General features: G+C 55.9%; 1 protein-coding gene across 4 annotated transcripts in view; it reads left to right on the top strand.

Moving 5' to 3' along the window:
* Positions 1-14,507, top strand: part of ABR (ABR activator of RhoGEF and GTPase) — a 185,991-nt gene that overhangs the window by 102,036 nt on the left and 69,448 nt on the right. For 3 of the 4 annotated variants that reach the window (NM_001435386.1, NM_001435388.1, NM_001435387.1), the window contains 1 exon segment: positions 8,968-9,066. In NM_001435386.1, the coding sequence (NP_001422315.1) occupies positions 8,968-9,066 (99 nt within the window). 4 annotated transcript variants of the gene reach the window in all.

A 14,507-nucleotide genomic window follows, 5' to 3' on the forward strand; every position in this document is an offset into this window, starting at 1 on the left:
GGTGCGGGGCTGTAAATAAAGCCTGTCGCTGGGAAGCGGACCTCCCCCTGCGCCCGGCCCGGCCGCGGCCTCCTCGCCCCTCCTCCGCGCTCCCGAAGCCTCCGCCAGCCGGCTGGCCCGGCGACCGCAGAGGGGGAACGGCTCCACCTCACCCGTCGAGCCGTGCATTTCCTGTGTGTCGAGAGCGAACGCGAACCTCCGCGTCCAGGAGGGCGGGATCTGGGGCCGGCGGCGGCGGCGGCGGCGGCGGCGGGGCGCCCGGGCCGGGCTGGGAGCGGCGGCGGGGAGCGGGGCCCCGCCTGCCCGGAGAGCGGCCGGCAGGGGCGCGCGGGCTCCGGCTGACAGCCCCGGGAGCGCGGCGGCGGCGGCGGCGGCGGAGCTCCGGGCGAGAGGCGGCCGGGGCCGTCCGGGCGCCCCGCTTCCCCTTTGCCCGGGAGGCCGGGAGCCGGCGGCGGGAGAGGGTTCATAATGGAGCCTTTCATCGGCAGCCGGTGGCCGGGCGCCAGGACCGACTCCGGGGAGGCCCGCGTGCTGGTCTAGGCCTGCCCTGCACGCTCTTCCCCTCCCGCCTGCCCGCCCCGCTCCCGGGTGCCGGCGGCCACGGCTGCCGCTGCTGCCGCTGCTGCCGGGACCCTGCTTCCTGTTTGCCCTCCGCGGCTCCGGCTGCCATGGAAGAGGAAGAGGAGGCGATAGGCTTTCTGGACAAGGTCCTGGAAGATGAAGATGTGTTTCTGCTGGAGGAGTGCGAGCTGGGAACCCCGACCAGCCCCGGCTCCGGGTCCCCCTTCTTGGTGGCCGTGAAGGTGGGAATGTGACACGCCCGGGATGCTTGTCGGGGGAGGGGGCAGGGCTCGCAGCTCTGACTGCCGAAGCCGCCGTGTGCAGCAGAAATGGCTGATTTGTGCACGAACCTCGTGGCTGAGTGGGAGCTCCTCAGCCTGAGAGGGGCTGGCGCCTGCCTGCAGGGGATGCGAGGGACTGTGCAGCTGTTCCTGGGGGAGAGGTGCAGTGCCCGCCTCCTCCCCCTGGGCCAGTTGTCCTCAGGGGGAGTGGCTGCTGGCTTGCCCCAGGCCAGCTGTGCTGGGGGCTTTCTCTCGCGGTGACATGAGTCACCTGGTGGGCACGTCAGTGGTGTGAGCCTGCTGCCCCAGTGGAGCTGGCTGACTTGAAACCGGGAGGCCATAATTCCTTGTTTCCATGGCAGCAGTAGGCTAAGTGCACTTGTGAAGTTCAGGGAAGGGGGCTGCTCCCTTTCTAGCAAGGAGACTTGGTGAGGCTGCGCTAGGGCCAGAGGTCACTGAGCTTCCTTGAAGAAAAATAATTGGATCAGCTGAAGAGGGGGAGCTAACAGCTGGCTTGGAGGCAGGAGCCGGGGGCATAGGCACTTTAGGACCCAAGGTGGGCTTAGGCAGGAGGCTCTGGGGCTGTGGGCATTCCAGGCAGCCGTGCCTCTGTCTTGTCAGAGAAGTTGCCTGAAGGTAGAGCAGGAGGGGTGTGGTTGCCTCGATCCCTTTCCCTTCTTTTCACCTCCACCCCAGGGGCCTCTTGAAACCACACACCCTGCCTGAGGCATGGCACACCATGCGGTTCTTCCTTTTTTTCACCTAGGCCTGCTTCTAAGAGCTCTAAACTCTGTTTTGCTCACCTCCTCTCTGTCCTGCGGCTAGAAGGGAGGGCCAGTGAGAACTGGTGGCAGGGAGCTCGCAGACTGCAAGCCAGGCTGCCTAACAGAGCGCCCATCTCTGGGCCAGGGCCTGTCTGCCCTGGCATCCTGCACCCAGAGGGTGTGGTGCACAGAGCACTGCTGTGGGCAGGAGGCTGTCACTGAGCCTCTCTGGGCCTTTTTTGTCCCTCCTTCCAGATGGGATCCTGGCCCTGCCCCACCCATGCTATAGTGTAGTTCGGAGGTGGAGCTAATAGAGGTAAAAATAGACTGCAGACCCACAGTGGATGGCTGATGTGTGGCATGGGTGGGGCCGGAGCTGCAGGCCTGGGTGCGGAGCAGAGAGCGGCCGTAATGGGCAGCTGGCAGTGGCTGGCGCCCCAGCCCTGGCTTTCTGATCTGGTGCTAGCTCAGCGCACTGGGGCTCTCATTAGGCCCCCACGGCCTTGCACGCAGGGTCTTCCCAGCCGTCCCAAGAACAGGACGGTGAAAAGACTGATTATGAACCAAGAGCACCTGCCGGGAGCTTAGTAGGGTGTGGGATGTGGGTTTTCAGTGGGCCTTCCCTGAGCAAGCCTCCTCAGCACAGATGCGGTCCCACTCATGTGCTGCCTCATGGGTCTTCCCTTCCTCCGCACACTGCTTATACCTCAGGCCATCCCATGTTTCATTCTGTTTGGAACTCTAGACATCCACCTCCTTGAATATGTCCTGTTCTTGCCACTTGTATTCCTTGTGAACATGGCACAGTGACTGGTGTCCAGTGCATTGGTAGCATGAGTGAGGCTTAATGGGGCCGCAAAGGGTGTACCACGTCCCTGGTCTTGCTCCATCTCAGAGGTGTTCTAAGCGGGAAGCACATGGATGGCAGGGGAGCTTGGGTGCACATCACACCCGAGAATGCTGTTCTTTGCAGGCCTTGGGCGCGCTGAGATGGAGTCTTCCCCTCAACCTGCTGCCTCATGTCCTTGGACCTCTCCCCAGTGTTGATTGGAGCGTTGGGGTGTGTGTGTGGGGGGGTGCTTCCTGAGTGTTGGGGGATTCCAGGTCCCCTCTCTCAGCCTGAACACCTCTAGTTTGCCCTTCTTCTCTACTAGACTTGCCCATCTTTAGAGGGAGAAAGCAAGCAGAGAAAGCTCATTGATTCATTCAACAAACACTGTCAGGTTGCCTTCTAATCAAAGCAGACTGCCTTGACCTGGGGAGGAGACGAGATGAACAAAACTTGGTCCTTTGTCACAGAGCTCACCGTTCAGGGCAAGTGCCCACATAATAGGGATTTATTGAGAAAGTACGCAGGGCCCCAAGAAGGGTTCTGTTAAAGGGGGACTAAATTCAGAGGAGGAGAGACCACTGCTAGTGGTGGCAGGGCACATGCACACGTACTCATGTGAGGCCCAGGCTCGCTTTCTGGAGGGCGGGCTCCTGTCCGGGCTGCGGGCTTGGCGCACCCCGGCATGGTAGACTCTTCTTGGCAGCGGGGAGGAATCCAAGGCAGTCCTCTTGCTGCTATTACTTTACATCAGGAGCACTTAGCTTAAGCAGTAGTTGTGTTCCTGAGCACGTGTCCAAGTGCCAGTCCTATAAATCAGTCCTGTTTTCCGTGTAATTTCTGAGCTGCTTCATCTTCCTGGGGGATGTATGTGAAGTAGGCAGTGGTTTTCTCCAGAGCTGGAGCTGGAGCTGGAGCTTGCTGTGTCTTTCAGCCCACGCTTCCCTCTGAGGAGTTAATGATCTATAAACGAATCATAATGCGAATACTGATAGCATCACCTCCCCTCTGTAAAGTGTTGTATCCCTCCCCCAAATCTTTCTTCCAATTCTATTTAAAGGTACCCAGGGCCGATGGGGGCCTTGCTATATAAAAGCTGCTATTTAAAGGAACTCATTTGTCAGGAATTTAGAATTCCTTTTGTAATGCAGATTAACCCTTCAGGTTAATCCTGTGCCAGTTTGAATGGATTATCTGGATCGCCGGTGTTTCAGCTTCACCTGCCCAGGTCTTGGCTCCCTCCACATGCAGTGATGGCCAAGCCTGTGTCCCCCACTTGGGTGTTTCCCAAAGTGTGGGCCGCGTAGGTGGCACCTGGATGTCTCTTTTGCCCTTTAATAGTTAGGCATAAGTTTTAATATATATTGGAAAAAATATGACTTGCACATCTTTCCTGTGGTTTCAGATATACTGCTTGGGATGAGGCTGTGCTTTTAAGAAGCCGGTGGTTGTAAAGAACAATATTATATTAAGTAAATAATAGTAGCGGTGATGCGTGAGCATGACAGAGCTGCAGAGGTGTGGGCTGCGAACAACCAAACTTTGGAAAACACTGCTGGACCCCAAGGGGCCTGCCTGCAGCTTCAGACAGCAGGGAGCCCAGAATAGGGAGATCCAGCCCCCAGGAGAGTGGGGCAGCTTCGTTCTTCAGCGGTGGCCCTCGTGCTCTCTGCTCTCTCTTCTGCTGAGGAATGAGCTGAAAGGGACCCCAGCTCTGGGGAGACCCAGCGCGGGGGAGAAGCGAGAATGGCTGGGTTGCCTGCGTCTTCTCAACTCAGGGAGAGGCCGGCCCGCCGTCCTGGGGCTGGTGCTTGGCACGGACACAGCACCCAGACCCAGTGGCATCCGCTCTGACCAGACCCCCTCGGGTGCTCACTGCAGACTGGTGTGGCCCATGGGCTGAATTCTGCTGTCTGCTCTGTCTGAATCACAGGCGGGGCTGCAGGTTCAGCCCCCACCGTTGTCTCCGAGGAGATCAAGGCTCCTGGAGAGAGTGTCTTGACTTGGCCTGGAGCCAAACCGTTGGAGGCTTTATTTAGCCCCAACGATAGAAGACCAGGCTGGAGCCAGCTGAGCCCTCCTTGCAGAGACTGTTCCCCCCCCCCCCACCCCAGTGACTTGACTGCTTGGATCTGGGGCCTCAAGCTTGACAGGCTTTCAGCCTAGCAGATTGTGTAAGACGCTGGGCACGAACGAGCCCCCCGTGGCTGTGTTTCATAAGCTCTGCTTGGGGAGGAAGTGGGGACGTGTCGCTCAGAAGGCAGCTTCCCGGGCTGCGGGACTGGCAGGCAGTGTGGTGTAGGCTGTGGGGGCCCTGAACTCCAGAACGCACCCCTGGGCTTCTGGGGTGTGGGCACCTCTGGAGGGCTCCGGGGGTCCAGAGCGTCTCCCTCACTTGTGCTCCCAGCGCTGGGCACGTGGTGGGGAACGAGTGAATGGACCTTGAGCCCTGGGGTTCCGGGGTTGAGACTGGCTCCCTGAGCGTTGAAGAAACAGTGGGGAATTTCCAGATAATCTTTAACTAGAAACATGTGGGGCCTGAGGAGAGCAAAGCTGGAAGAGGTTTGGGGTGATAACTGTGAACAGGCCACCTGCTGTAAAATGGGCAGCATTTAATTTCCTCTCTTTTGCCATCGCCGCCACGTCCATGCCAGCCAGAAGTCAGCGTGGATGTGGCCCAGAGGGGGGCCTCTCAGGGTGACTGCTTCCTGCCTGTGGGGGAGTTCGCTCAGGATCGGCTCTGAGGTTGGAGTCCCCCGAGGTCAGGTCTTGCTGCCAAGCGCCGCCATCCCAGGGCTGACACAAAGGTCTGTGCCCTGGGCAGGGTGGGAGAAGGCTTGGTAGGGGCTGAGTCACCAGGTCTTCACCCTGGCCCTGTCCAGCCAGCTCTACAGCTAAACCCACATTGTGCCCCCAGCTGACTTCCTTGAGAGGCTGTTGGCCAGGCCCTCTGGCAAATCCCTGGTCAGCAGGGAACAGGAAGGGAATGGAGCACAGGAGGGGGGCCAATTCCCACGTGTCAGGCTGGGGAAACAGCAGTGTTTGTGTGGTGTGCCAGGAGGCCTCCTTGTGTCTAACCTTGACCTTGAGGGGAGCTGCGGGCCTTGCACTCCAAGCTCTGGTCTTGTTCCTCTGTGGGGGTGCCGCCTGCCTTTAAGGCCCATGGCGGGGAGGCAGCCGGCAGTTTCCACGCTCTGTGCCTCAGAAGCATAACGATAACTCCTTCCAGATTGTGGGATTCCAGGGACTTAATCCATGGAAAAGGCTAAGATCAGTGCCTGGCACTCCTGAAGCCATCAATAAATAACCATTGTCTTTCCCTAAAGCTTGGCCTCCATACTGGTCTCCTAATGCCACTGAAACAAATTACCACATATTTAGCGGCTTAAAACAATGCAAATTTATTCTCTTACACGCAAGTCTCAAGGGTCAGCAGGGCTGCCTTCCTTCTAGGAGCGCTAGAAAAGAGAACCTGTTTCCTTGCTTTTTCCAGCTTCTAGAGTCTCCCTGCATTTCTTGGCCCATGGCCCCATCCTCTGTCTTCAAAACCAGCAGTGTAGCATCTTTCAGGCTTGTCCTCTCTATCTTCCTGTCCCCAGCCCCCTCTCCTTCTGTGGGCACATGGCTTCTTCTCTGCCTCTGACCCTGTAGCCTCCCTCTCATAAGGACCCTGGTGGCTACATAGGTTCCACCTGGCTAATCCCAGGATAATCTCCCCATCGAAAAATCCTTAACTTAATCACATCTGCCGCATCCCTTTGCCACATAAGGTGACACAGTCGCAGGTTTTGGTGGACATCTTTGGCAGGACGTTGTTCTTCTACGACAGGATCAGGTAACATTTCAGAGACTCTGGAGGCAGCAGCCTCGGGCGCAGATCTGCTACCTGGGTTGCTGATGGAAGGCCAGGGGTTAGGTCCCTCAACTGGGGAAAGGGGAGGCAAGCCTGTGAGGACATGCTGGGAGCTCCTCAAGCCTGGGGAGATTTCTCATAGCTTCAGGCCCTCTCCCAGCCTAGGCTAAGGGTGTGCATTTGATGCCCAGAGAGGGGGCTGTTTGAGATTCCAGGTAAGCGTCCGAAACTTGAGAAAGGAACGTGAGAGTGAGGAAATCATCAGAGCAGTGGACAAGCACAGAATTTGGTGTTCCAGGCTCTGGGGGTGGAGGCGGCGGGGGGACTCCCAGCTCTGCCACTTTCTAGCTGTGTGATCCTGTGCTGGTCCCCTCCCTCTTTTTTTTTTTTTTTTTTTTTTTTTTTTCTTTTTAGGGCCCCACCTGTGGCATATGGAGGTTCCCAGGATAGGGGGTTGAATCAGAGCTGCAGTTACACCACAGCCATAGCAACACAGGATCTGAACCGTGTCGGCGACCTACACCACAGCTCACGGCAACGCCAGACTCTTAACCCACTGAGCAAGGCCAGGGATTGAACTTGTATCCTCCTGGATATGAGTCGGGTTCTTAACCTGCTGAGCCACAACAGGAACTCCACCTCCCTCTTTTAAGTCTTATTCGTTGAATGGAAAATTATAGGACAACCCCCCCACCCCTGCAGTGAGGTATTTGAGAGGTGGATGAGCCTAACTAAAAGTGGAAAGAACTTATAAGGCTTAAGACGCATCAGGTGCCCACACGTTAGGGGCGTCACGTGGTCCTAGACTCGGGGGTGTCCAGAAGAGTGTCATGCAGGTGCTTCAGAAGCCCTACTAGATCACTGGGCTGTTACAGGATAGGGCTCATGTCAGGTGCGAGGGGCGGTGCCACAGGCCAGAGGCTTCAGCTGTGCCTTCAGGAGAGGCGGGATTTGGAGGGAGCGCGGGCCCACCTGGGAGGAATGTGGTCAGCAGTAGGGATGGTGAGACCCCAAATGCAGAGGCTGGGGCACTTGTGGCCATTTGGGAGCACAGGGACCTGCGGCTGCTGGGGAGACGGGACGTGTAGGGAGAGGCACCCGGAGCCACTGAAGGTGTTTAAGAATAAGCTGGACCCCCGTTACAGTCGAGAGTCATGTGTATATTGACGTGGTTTTTGTTCTTGAACGTCTTTCTTTCCCACTAGATTTTAAGCCGTGTGAGAGGAGGGCTATTGGATGCTTGTTTCCCACTGAATCTACAGGGTCTGGGAGACATTTGTTGAATGAATACATACATGAGGGAAATAACCTCCTTGGATCCCCCAGTAATTACATTTTGCCGTATTAAGTCTTTGACAAGCCTCAGGTGTAGCGTGGCATTCTGGGAAGATGGATCTGGCTCTGGTGAGCGGAGCAGAGGCAGAGGGCAGTTGGAATCCGGTGGGGAGTGGGGTGCCCTCGGGACCCCAGCAGAGAGGAGAGGGCGGAGCCGAGGGAAGAGTCCTTCTCAGAGATCAGCAGGCGCGCTTGGCAGGGTTTGAGGCCTACATGTGGCAGAGGGGAAGGAGACAACAGGAACAGGAGCCTAGGCTTGACCTGGGGATCTAAGGTGACAAGAAGGATTATCCATCTTTTCACTCAGGAAAGGTTTGCAGGCACGTTCTCTGGGGCAGGCACTGTGCAGGTTGGTGGCCATTCCAGGCTCAGTGGGGTATGATCTCTGAGAGGAGAAGCAATTCCAGAGGCGGGAGGAGGCCTGTGGGGTCTGTGCCTTACTCGGTGAGGCAGTCAGGAAATGCTGGGGTTGGGGGGACAGGGGAAGGGTGGAGGGCTGCAGCCAGGACCCTCCATCGTGGGATGGAGCTCCCAAGGACAGGAAGATAGAGTCAGAGGTGTAGCTGGAAGGCCACTCGGCCGGGGTCCCCTGGCCACACCTCCATCCCGTCCTCTTGTCTCAGTTTAGACAGCACTTCCCTGGCCCCTGCTGTGCCTTCCCATGGCCTATGCCCTGCCTCAGACATGACTGATTTCCCTTCTCAGCTGTCTGTGTCCCACATGAAACCGCCCCACGCATGAGGTCGGATGCTCTTCCTCTTGCTCACTATTGTAAGGCTGACCAGGTGGATGGGTATCTGATAAGGAAAGGTCGGGGCGGGGCGGGGGGAGGATGGGAGAGAAATAAAGCAAAAGCCATTAGCACCAGGAGTGTGGAGGATTGTCTTTTATATTTCTGTACTTTCCAAATTTTCTGTGGTAAGTATTTGGCTTTTATCCCCTGCAAAAGTGTTAAAGAAGAGAAAAAGGAGTTCCCGTCGTGGCGCAGTGGTTAACGAATCCGACTAGGAACCATGAGGTTGCGGGTTCGGTCCCTGCCCTTGCTCAGTGGGTTAACGATCCGGCGTTGCCGTGAGCTGTGGTGTAGGCTGCAGACACGGCTCGGATCCCGCGTTGCTGTGGCTCTGGCGTAGGCCGGTGGCTACAGCTCCGATTCGACCCCTAGCCTGGGAACCTCCATATGCTGCGGGAGCGGCCCAAGAAATAGCAACAACAACAACAACAACAACAAAAAGACAAAAGACAAAAAAAAAAAAAAAGAAGAGAAAAAAAGGCAAGATAACAGGTCCTTCAGGATTTCGGCCTCCTTTCTCATGATCTGTGTGGGTTTTTGGTCTTTTCCAGGTGGAAGCAGGGAAAGGCCTGGAGATGAGGAAGCTGGTTCTCTCGGGCTTCCTGGCCAGTGAAGAGATCTACATTAACCAGCTGGAAGCTCTTCTGCTGGTGAGTTTATGCCCCGGGACCTTCATGCTCGAAAGCTGCTTTTGTAGTTGCAGAGGGAGGGGGACCAGGACCAGTCCTTCCCAGGGATGGAGGGACCGGCAGGGTCTGTGGTACTTACCTGCCTATGGCTTGCTGTCGGGGAGCCACGGTCATTGACAGAAAAGGCCTGTGCCTCTCAGCCCCAACTCCCCATTACCTGCCCTGGGAAAGGGTGAAAAAGCAGGGCCTGCTTGGTGCTGGCAAACACTCCATCCCCACTCCCTCCGTGGTGCAGGCAGTCCTAATGGATCACAGTACTCTGTCCAGGCCGGGGTCCTAGCCTCCTCCTCCTGCTGGTGCTCTGGGCAGTCTCTACCAATCAGTCAGGTTGAGACTTCTTTGTCGTCGCTGGTCCAAGTCCTTCCTCCTCCCTGGAATAGTGAACCATCCCGATCCTCTGTGGCAGGAAGCGTGAGGCGGAGGCCGGTCTGTGTTGTCCTGAGAAGCGCAGGAACTCTGAGGCATTAGATAGACCGCAACCCTCTGGGACCGTGCGTCCGTCTCTTCTCCAAGGTGGAGGTGTTGTTGCAAGAATCGGACTGGGAGGGGGGGGAAAATGTTCCAAAGGTAAAGGTACCAAAGCTGCCATCGTGGCTTAGTGGTTAACGAACCTGACTAGGAACCATGAGGATGTGGGTTCGATCCCTGGCCTTGCTCAGTGGGTTAAGGATCCTGCATTGCCGTGAGCTGTGGTGTAGGTCGCAGACGCAGCTTGGATCCTGTGTTGCTGTGACTCTGGCTGTGGTGTAGGCCGGTGGCTACAGCTCCGATTAGACCCCTAGCCTAGAACCTCCATATGCTGCAGGTGCAGCCCTAAAAAAAAAAAGGTAAAAATACCACACACATGTAAGATGTTTTTGCCTTTGAAGAGAGTGTGTATGAGGTGCATCTGGATATTATGCAGAGTGATCGTGGCGTGTGAAGTTCCCTTCTCTGGGTGTTTTGCAGTCTGAGGCATAAGACGATATCAGAAAAAGGAATCAGAAATTTAGATGTAGATCAGTAGAAACTCATTCTTACAAGAATTATAAGATGTACATTTCTACACTTGCTGTGATATAAGGTATTGTCACCTGGTGTCCCAGGAAACTTGGTGTTTGTTACCCAGGAGTGAGTATGCAGATGTTTAGCTGCTTTGGATCACCCTGGGCTGAGTTGGCGGTCCATCTCACTGAGAGTTTGTTGGTCTGCACAGGTCATGTTTTTCAAGGGAGGGACAATTTGGCAGGTTGATAAGGACTCTGATCTGGGGCCAGAACTAGGGCAAGATGACGCTGCCATTAAGAGTAGACTTACTGAGAGTTCCCCTTGTGGCGCAGTAGTTAACAAATCCAACTAGGAACCATGAGGTTGTGGGTTTGATCCCTGTCCTTGCTCAGTGGGTTAAGGATCCGGCGTTACCATGAGCTGTGGTGTAGGTTGCAGACTCGGCTTGGATCCGGTGTTGCCATGGCTCTGGTGTAGGCCGAGGCTACAGCTTTGATTTGACTCCTAGCCTGGGAACCTCCATATGCTGCGGGAAGCGGCCCTAGAAAAGGCAAAAAGACAAAAAAAAAAAAAAAAAAAAAAAAGAAGTAGACTTATTGGGGAGTTCCCGTTGTGGCGCACCAGAAACAAATACAACTAGGAATCATGAGGTTGCGGGTTTGATCCCTGGCCTTGATCAGTGGGTTAAGAACCCATCATTGTTGTGAGCTGTGGTGTAGGTTGCAGACTCGGCGCAGATCCCATGTTGCTGTGGCTGTGGCGTGGGCTGGCAGATGTAGCTCTGATTAGATCCCTAGCCTGGGAACCTCCATATGCCTTGGATGGGGCCCTAAGAAGCAAAAAAAAAAAAAAAAAAAAGGGAGACTTACTGGCCTGTCTTTCAAACTGTGCATCTCAACCACTAGTGGGTTCTGCAATCATCAAAGCGGGGTGAACCAGCATTTTAAAACCAATGAGAAAGAACGTGTCTGCGTGCATCACACGTAACAGGAGTGAGTATGGATTCATGCAACTTTTGGCTTATATGGATAGATATGTATGTGTATGTATGTACTGGGCCACATACTTTCTTATATGTGTTGTGGGTTTTAAAAACCACTGGCTTGGAGTTCCCACTGTGGCTCAGCAGGTTAAGGACCTAACATTGTCTCCGTGTGGATGCGGGTTCGATCCCTGGCCTTGTCTAGTGGGTTAAGGTTCCAGCATTGCCATGTGCTGCAGCGTAGGTTGCAGATGCAGCTCGGAGCCAGTGTTGCTGTGGCTGTGGTGTAGACCTCAGTTGCAGCTCCAATTCGACCCCCGATCCGGGAACTTCCATATGCTATAGGAGCAGCTGTAAAAAAAACCAGTAACAAAAACAAAAAACCACTGGCTTTGGGCATGACCTCCTTGAACCTCCATTTTCTCATCCGAAGATGAGAATAATGCCATTACCTTCTCTTTCTCTTCTTCGTGTGGCTGAGACGATCAGGTGATCCATTGGGGGCCCTCGAACAGTGCCAGGTACTCAGACACTCAAGTATCAGCTGAAGGAAGGAGGGCAGGCAGCTGAAGTACACCGTATACTATGAATCGCTGTCCCCAAACAAAGGGGCACGGCTGTCACCGCGAAAAGGATGCATATTAGAAAGAAATTCAGACAAAGGAGCCAGACTGCCCAGTTTTGAGTCCCTGTTTGGCTGCTTTACTAGCTCTAGACCTTTAGCCGGTGAACGAACCTTTCTTTGAGCCTCACTTTCTCCATCTGCAAACCAGGTACTAATATTAGTACTCTCTCCATGGGGTTGCTGTGAGGGTTGAGTGAGTTTGTACCAGAAGCTCTAAGAGCCTGAGTGTTAGCTGATACAATTATTCTCTCCACTTCTGGGAGAGAATGCAGGTTAGGGCCTGTTTGTTTCTATCCACACGCATTCCCTGAAGAAAGGGGAGGTGCCTGTTCTCACTGGAAGCAGGCCCCTCTTAGATTCCAGCCTGGCTCTCTTCTGTCATTGGGCCCAGTTTGAGTTTCCGTCTGTCTGGGTAAAGATAACACCGGATTTAGGGGCCAAGACACTCCCTCCCCGCCTGCCTTTCCAACGGCTCAAGCCTTCCAGACAAAAACAGTGGGGCTGGGGCCCCCAGTCCTGAGGCAACCCTGGTGGGTCCCTCCTCTCCCCCTCCTGTCCATCCAGGACCCCTGGCAGGTTCTTTCTTGAGCTGAGGCAAGAGTAGGAGGGACTGGCTGGAGGGCTCCAGGGAGAGGGGGCAGACCTCCTCGGCCACAGTCTCAGATGATAAGCCTAGAGATAAGGAATTCGACCTCCTTGAATGGCGGGCTCTCCCCAGGTACCCCGAGGCCAAGCCCTTTGCTCCTTGGGGTGACGTAACAAAGGGGCCCAGAGAAGAAAACCTGGCTGCCCGGCTCGCCTCCTCCTCACCCCTCCCCCGTTCCCGCAGCTCGGCTCTTGAGTGTGTGTTTTAACACTTCCTGCTATGCAAACGGCTGGGTGTGTGTACCCAGGCCTGTGGACACACACAGGTGCAGAGAGTCACACAGGAGCCTCTGTTCCTGCTGGCTTGCTGGCAGGTGTGGGAACCTTCCACACCCTCCAGGATCCTGCTGGGCTCAGATCACAAGGGGAGAGGGTTGGGAGCCTGGGCTGAGGCGGGGGTGAAGGAAGGGAGACGGACCCAAGGCTGCATCTGGCTGCCTTTGCCCGTGGCTCCTTCCAGCACCCAGGCCCCAGGATGCGGCCCCCCACCCCTCCCCGTCCCCCCAGGCCACAGCCTCCCAGCCATTGGGATATAGGAGGTGGTAGAGGAAGTGGGCCTTGTTTCTTTCCTCTGTTTCGAAAGGCAAGTTGCTGGGGGACAGAGCAGACAGACGACAGTGTGAAGTCACGCAATGAATTCGAACCCACCTGGCCCATCTTCCTCTGGAGGAGCCTGTTATGGGACCTCCAGAGCCGGGCCTTGTCCTCTGCCCTGGGCCACTGGGAGGAGGAAGGGCAGACGGGTGTGTCGCGCTTTGTCGGAAGAGCGGAGCTGGATTGGAGCTCTGTGTGGGCTCCCAGGCCTATATGTGGGACCTCACCAGATAAAAATAACTGCCTTCAAGGGTCTCAGGCCAGCCAAGGGCATGCACCCAGCACTTTCCCTTCCTCCAAAGGCCCCCTACCTTGTCCTGAGAACTGTGTGATGCCTGGAGCACAGGCCCTGTCCATGTGACCGGGCCCTGGCGAGCGCGGCTTCCCCTTTTGCAGCCGGTGGGAGCTGAGGAGGAAGCAGAGCAGTGGTGTCCTGTCTGTGCGTGGGTTTGAGTGCTTTCCCAGCAGCTTCTGAGAAATCCTGACACACACACCCCCGGCCGCCTCCACCAGGACTGTTCTCCTATTTCCTTTAATTTCCCCCCCCCCGGTGGGGGAGGGGTTGTACCCTGGCAGGGACAGGGCCTCTGTGGCCACTTGGACCCTCCCCTGGACCTGGAGAGATCAAGGTAAAAAGGATAAATTAGCCCATGCTGGGGGCCGGCTGTGTGTCCTCCCCGGAGTGCTGGGAGCCGTGAGCCCAGTGAGGGGCCCACCCAGGGTTGCGAGGACACTGGTTTCCTCTCTGTCCCCCCGCTGGCAGGCTCACCCAGGCCCCGCCCCTCCACCTGCTCAGATCTTCCCTCTCCCATCCCCTCCTCTGTGCCGCTCTCTCCAGGCTGCACCAGCACGACCTTGGGACCAGTTGGTTGATATTTACGGTCCACGTTGAGTAATAGCTCTATCTTGCTTTGTCCACTAAATTGTTTCGTTTGTGTTGGTCCAGTTACCCAAATAGATTATAGCATTCTCCAGAACAAGGAGCATGAGTCATAAAAATAATCTCCTGAAGAGAAAATTAGACCCCGGCATTCCCCTGCTTCAGTCCCTCAGGGAAAGCCGGGTCACTGCATGGGCTTCGCAGCCGCATTCCTTCCCCTGTGCGATCTGGCTCTGCTCACCCCTCCAGCCCCCTGCCCGCGGCACAGGCTCACCGGCTTCCTTCCGGCTCCTCCTCTCCCTCCCCCAGCCATGCCCGCCTTGGGACCAGGAATACTGTCCCCTTTGTCCCATGCTCCCATTTCAGGTCAGTGTCCCCTTCTTGGAGAAGCTGTCCTTCAGCAGGACGACCCCGTCTTATTTCCTTCATTGCACTTTTGGGCCGTCATGTGTGTGATTGTTTCCTGGTGTTCTGTCTGGCTCCCCTCCCAGATGCACGGCTCCACAGGGGCAGTGATCAGTGAATCCCTGAATACCTCCCACCCCCGCTCTGGCCTCGAGTTAGGCACTCGGTCCATTATTTGTGGGGTGAATAGTAATAATAGTAGCAGCTAACATGTATCGATTGCCTTCTGTGTGCCAGGTACATATTCAATATTTTATATAAATTACGGTTTTTGATCTTCCCAT

This window comes from Sus scrofa, chromosome 12 (assembly GCF_054392235.1).
Source record: "Sus scrofa isolate SSC_HxYL_T2T_F1_AM1 chromosome 12, Sscrofa_HxYL_maternal_Yorkshire_Landrace_v2.0, whole genome shotgun sequence".
NCBI classification, from domain to species: domain Eukaryota; kingdom Metazoa; phylum Chordata; class Mammalia; order Artiodactyla; family Suidae; genus Sus; species Sus scrofa.